Consider the following 6,547-nt stretch of genomic DNA (forward strand, 5'->3'; position numbering starts at 1 on the left):
TACCAAAAAAAAATCTAATAAGAAAATAAAACAATAAAAGGAACAATAAAAGGCGAAATTTAGGGCAATATAATAGGAAAGTTTGACTATTTTATGAATTAAGATTATTTAACACTATATAATAAAATTAAATTGACTATTAGACTGTTGATACCCTTGCTTAAATGGTTAAACACCCTTCTAATGCATAAAGCATCGCGTGTTCGATTCTTATTAACAACATTTTTTGGTTTTTGGATTTTATTTTCCACTTTTTTTTCCCAAATTGCATGAATTAGGGTTCATCAATCCTTAACGATAACAAAAATCGAATTACATACTAGATCAATTTCACCAATTTAATTACGGTTCATAATCATTTGATTAATCGAATTAGGGCTAAATTTATGCACCTATTGACGAATTAGGGTTCAGCATTAATTATTCTGAAAAAAAATCGTATTCAAGTACAAAAAATTCACGAATTGAATTTGGGATGCATGTGGTATTTAATTGCATGAACGATTTTGATTATTGTATATGGAATATTAATCAATTTTATGTATCGAATTCAATTACGAATTGATTATTCGGATAAAAATTAGGGTTTAAATAATTAGGGGTTTTTCGAAAAATTATGCAATTAATTTAGAAAACTAAATTGGAAATTTGGAAAACTAAATCAAATATAACAAAAATAGCCATAAATAATGTTAACTAAGTGTAGTTAATTAATTAACTATATATGTAAAATGACTAACCTAACCCTAGACTAATCTAACCTAGTTTACCACGGTTTGCCACGTGTCACGCCACCATTGGTTTGTGTACAAATTTTTTGTACTCTATGTTTTTCAAGATTTTCGAATCAAAAGCTTGAAACTCGTCTTATAACTCTTATTAATGGCGTGGTGGATAGCGGTGTAGCTAGGGTTTAGGGGGCTAGTAGGAGCGCTCGTCTTTACTAGCGGTCGAAAATTTCAAAAAAATTAGTTAAAATTTTTGAATTTTTTTCGACTTTCCTTAAAACACTTTAGCTTTTGCAGATAATTCTTTTTTTTTGCTTTATCGGGATGAATTTCTAACTCCGCCACCAAAGGTAGGGTGGGATTATTTGCTTGTCATGTGTGACAAGGTGATGCATACAATGATGTCGGTGTATATTGTCAAAGAGTGCTTGCATATTGATTGGCACAATGACACTACAAATTGAGTGGATAACATTAGTGTTGGTCATTAGTTCGGGTTGGCCTTGCTAACCCGGACGACCCGTTTGTGACCCGTGGATGAAATCGACCCGCCTGACGGACCTATATCTGGGCCGGTTCTGAGTCCCCAAATGTCAAACCCGGCCCGTTCAAACCCGGACCCGCCCATAAACCCACCCCACGGGTAACTTTTGACTCGGCCCAACCCGGCCCCCACAACCCGGCCCGACGCGTCCCATGACCCGGGCTGGTTCAGGGTCTCCCAAACCTTGACCCGGTCCGCCCCTGACCTGGCCAATGTGTTGACCACCTGGTTTAGAACAATTCGTCTCAGCTAGGATAAGTGGACCAACTAGAACATTAAAACTCTTGCTCATAATGAGTATTAACATTACTATATCTTTATCAGCTGATCTAAGTACTCATAAGCCAAGTTAGCCAACGGGTTAATCATCAGTCATCAAAAGTCAAGTACGTCTATATGACCGGTCGAAGTCATAGTTAATTTGTCAAAATTGGTACAGTATTTGTCTATTTCCTTTTAGAATGCCAAGGCCAAAGGACCATGCTCATAAATATGACTGTCATTCTAGGAATTTTGTGCCCGCAAATTTTATTATACGACTGTCGTACTATGACGAAAAAAATGTGGCCAACTTTTTTGATAAATAATGACTATTTTTATGACTAAACCATTTATTATATAATCACCATTATATACCAAAAAATGGTCACTTTTTGCCAAAAAACACGGAAAAAACCGTCGTACAAGAGAATTGTTGTTTTGTGTCTACCTCTTATATCTCTACTAGGACTACTACTGTATTACATTTCAATAACAACGAATGTTTCAAATGCCTTAAGCAGTAGTAATCCACTCATCTCCTTGTAAAAAGTTGCGTACATAATATGTCGAGATATGTTCTTCCGGTATCTGTTTACTCCACGGTACCCTTTTCGACAAACCGGCACCATCCCCTTTGTTACCAAATTCGCCATAATATAGCGTACTTAGCGCAAAATCCCCGTCCCAGGGCATCCACCCGTCTTCGCTAATTAGCGCTTCCATTGTACAATTGATATAAACAGTTCTAGAATACATCTTCCACGGTCGGCCTAAGTAGTTCAGATGGACACTAGGCTTAGCACGGAACAATTCCACGTATTCCCGGGTCCCGTTTATGAGACAACCAATAAAAACCAACCCAGTGGTTTGTGCGGGGTCGGTTCTCCCGTGAGCGGCAATGGCGTTCTTTTCGCCCTTGTCTGGGTTGGCTTGACGGGGGCGGACTAAGATAGTGCAGTCTTGGAAAATGGCTGCTGCGTTACCAAAGATGAAGTCGACGTTGCCTTCGATGTGACATGATTTGTAGAGTTGGCGAAGTGAGTGTACGTAGAGAGTGTCTTGGTTACCTAGGAACTCGCAGTTTTCGATGTAGGAGAAGTCGCTGGATGATCTGAAGGCTACTGCTTGGTGGGTTTCTGGTCCGGGGGATGCGTTCTCGAATGTTATCCCGCTCGCCATGAATCCATCGCCGATAACACCTGTGCCAATTTATTTAAAAGTAAATTAGATTTTACTCTCTTTTTAAATTAACCTTTTTAAAATTACTCTTTTTTTAAAAAAAAAATTAAAATTACTCACTTAAGTTACATTTTTGCTAAAATTACTCTCTTAATTTGCATTTTTTTTCTAAAATTGTTTCAAAACTAACAATGTAAATGATTTATTTCCTCTATTTTTGAAGGATATTGATAGGGTACCAACGAGTGACGCCTAAATTGGGTGTCACCCTCTCACAACCATTCTTTATTAAAGGGTCCTCAATCACCCATGTGAGAGGGTGGCGCCATTTCATTTTCCATTTTTGAAAGTATAGATTGGTTAAGGCACAAACGGAATAAGTTCAAAAACAGACGAAATAAGTCACTTAAATTGGGGTGGAGCAATTTTAGAAAAAAATTTAACTTAAGGAAATAATTTTAGCTAAAAAATTTAAAAGGGAGTAATTTTTAAAAAATTGATTTCAAAAGAGAGTAAAATCTAATTTAAGTAATAAATTTTACATTTCACTTTGGTGCGGAAAAAGATTATTATCGACCATTTTAGCCTAAAATTGTTTACTTATATCTCTCATATTTCCGATAACCCGTTATATTAATTCATGGACAAATTTTTCACATCAATAATAATATCAGTACCATTTATTGATATGTTCCGTATTGTCTTTTAACATTTTCATACGTTTGTTAAAAACACTAGAGAGAGTAGTTTTTTACAGACGTATGAAAATATACTAATGGAAGGAGTATACGAAACCGAACCTTTCTACATCAATAAACCAATCAAAGCTAGACAGTAACCGTGACAATCCGTTACAAATGTATGGATGGAAAAATAAACGGAAATCAAATTGAAACTGAAATAAAAGTGTTCACATACCAACAGTAGCAGATTCATAGGTGCCGACACCGGGTATGCCAGCATTAAGGGACCCTGTAATTACAGTTTTACCCATACCGTCCCCAATAAACACCAAATTCGTCTTCTTATACGCCACCCTAACCGTCTCCTTATAAACTCCTTCCTTAATCTTAATTACAAACCTCTTCCCTCCCTTTAAATTCTCCGGTGCATCGTCCACGGCTTCCTGCACGGTCTTATAACACCCACCCGAACCGTCCTTACACACGGTTGCGTCAACTGCAAGTCCTGCAAAGTTAAACCCTGGGACGACTGGGCCTGACCCAATGACGGGTTCCCAGAACCCATCCCGCTCAGTGCGGGGTGGGGTCCAGGAAGCCGGGTCAGGCCCAAGCGCGTCCAGAGCCTGCAACATGCTAAGCGCGTTGCTGGTGGATACGAGTAATGTGGTGTCGAAAAATGACATGGTGGAATTCACTGCAGCGGAGTCGTTTACGTACTTAAGCCCGGACCAGCAGCCGTATTGGTACGACAGCGCTGCAGACCCCCACGCGCGCGCGTCACGGAGTCTCTTATCGTCTATAGCCTGCTGCACCGCAATTGTCCGGGAATTGGAATACGACAGCCCCTCAAGACACGTCTTCGCCGCCCGGGACCGGTTAAAGTTCTGGGCGGACGAGTGTAGAATATCCTCAACCATCCCCCGGGCAGCCTTCAGGTTCTTGGCCGAGGCCAAGAACGCTGCTTTGATCACATCCGATGGTTCCGCCCCCGGCCTAACTAGGCCAGTGGCGGAAACCATGGACTGGCAGGCGTCTGGGAAACGAGTTGCCCGGCATGCCTGCTGGATTACAGGGGAGGTTAATTGGGGACGGAGAGCGGATACAGAGAGCGAAAAGACGAAAAGGGTAAAAAGGAAAAGGAAATTGGTGGAAATTGTCATGGTTTGTAAGTTGTAATAAATGGGGTAAATGGGGTGGTAAAGTGGGGTGTGTATATATAGAAATGTTACAGTTAGGAAAGAAATAAAATAAGGGTGGCAATTAAGTAAGATAATTAAATTAGGAAAGGGGTGATTATGGTGATATTAAGGTTTATTACTGTAAATCTTGAAGGATTAATGGCGATTAATAGGTTTGTGAATCAAGGAGATTAACTGTGAACAGGGCGTGGGTAAATGTATGAGGCCATGAGGGTGTCGCATTTGCAAGGGTCACGGACTTACGAGGGGAAAGTTGGTTGACTGAGAATTTGGAAAATATTTTGTGGACAAAAACACATGCCAAATAATTTGGTACGGGTTACGAGGGTCCGAGTTGGAAATAATAGGTTTCGGTTGGTTATTAGGGTCTGGTCCTCTCTTAACATGTCTACATGAATACATGCTGATTTAGACTCCAATCACTCTGATATACTCCTCCTAATTACTGTAATGTTCCCTTTTTACCGAAACGGATTATTCAACTAATATTTTCCTTTCTATTTTTAAAAACTTTTACTCTTATTTTATTCATTCCTCTCTTCTATCGCGAAAGCCCACACAACTCTTTTACTCTTATTTTATTACTTTACTTTATGTTTTGGCCCCACAATTTTTTATTTAACTACTAATAATTCATCTTTTTCTCCTATCACCAACGCCACACAACTCTTTTACTCTTATTTTAATATTTTTCCTTGAGTATTGTGCTCATATCAAATGGGAACAATATAGTGACTGGGAGGGAGTATTACTCGTAGCTTTTAATATCGTCAAAATATTATATATTCCTAAATATATTTTCTTACCATAATATAGAATCATGTAATTTTTTAGATTTTATTTGGGTAAAATAGAGTAGTATCTTTTAGGATTGTTTTTTTTTTATGCTAAGATAAGGTTATGTTTCTGGTTTCATCTTATACGGAGCGCAAATTCTTATTTCAGACGGGGTGTTTTTCCGTTTGAAATAAGACGGATAAAATGTTGTCATTTTTTAAGAAAATGTAACTATGGTGCTGTTTGGCCTTGCTTATGGAAAATGAATTTTCCTTTTTTAAAGGAGTTTATTCACAAGTTACTTTTCCGAAAAGTTTTAGTTGTTTGGCCATACTTTTGTAAAAGCAGTTTCACACAAAATTTATATGTTTGACCTAACTACTTTAATACAACTTTTGTTTGCTTATTTGGTTATTTATGTAAAAAGTAGAAGTAGAAGTAGTAAATATCTACTTCTCCTTTTGGGGGTAAATAATCAGTTTTTGACTTCTCAAAAGCACTTATAAAACTCTCTAATTTACCATGTTTGGCCAAGTTACTGCTTTTTCAATTAGAAAAGCACATTTTAAGCTTGGCCAAACAGCACCTATTTAATCCACAAAATGTTATGACTAGAGGTGTCATTTTTTAACCTGAAATGACGTGAAAAATAATGGTAACATGTTATCAGAAAATAACAACATTTTATTGTAAAATAATGACATGTTACCCATCTTATTTCAGACGAGAAACAGCCGTCTGAAGAAAAACGGACTGTATACGGAGTACGTAGGATCTCCTCTCATCCGTAAATCATGCAATTCCTTGAACTTCTACTAGTATTAAAACATGTATGCTAACATTGTATGAATTAGTCTATTGTAAAACCGTTTTACACAAACAATGTGTCAATGTGTAGAGCGGATCCAAAACCAGAAAACCACAACTACTTTGGTTTAATAGAAAAGCAAAAACAGAAATAAAAGCGGCTACAAATTATCCATATTACGCAAGAGCTAATTTTGTGTAGGGCGATTTTACACTAATATAGTTATAAAATGGATTTAAACATAATCATATTAGTGGTTAAAATTTAAAAGTGCTTACTAAAAGATCACATTTTATAATAAATTTACGTAATAAATTTGCGTAAAACCGTTCTACAAAACTAATTTGTGATCACACAAACACTTGGGT

The 6,547-nt window shown here is 37.4% G+C and overlaps 1 protein-coding gene across 1 annotated transcript; it reads right to left on the reverse strand.

The window, feature by feature from the left end:
* Positions 1-1,882: 1,882 nt before the first annotated feature.
* On the reverse strand, positions 1,883-4,632 carry LOC141586574 (putative pectinesterase/pectinesterase inhibitor 51). Its single transcript, XM_074407862.1, has 2 exons — positions 3,631-4,632; positions 1,883-2,732 (listed from the first exon to the last, which is right to left on the reverse strand). Exons 1-2 carry the CDS (start codon positions 4,553-4,555, stop codon positions 2,047-2,049), a joined length of 1,611 nt encoding a protein of 536 aa, XP_074263963.1. The 5' UTR covers positions 4,556-4,632; the 3' UTR covers positions 1,883-2,046.
* Positions 4,633-6,547: the final 1,915 nt, after the last annotated feature.

The sequence above is a fragment of the Silene latifolia genome, chromosome 6, assembly GCF_048544455.1.
Source record: "Silene latifolia isolate original U9 population chromosome 6, ASM4854445v1, whole genome shotgun sequence".
Lineage (NCBI taxonomy): Eukaryota > Viridiplantae > Streptophyta > Magnoliopsida > Caryophyllales > Caryophyllaceae > Silene > Silene latifolia.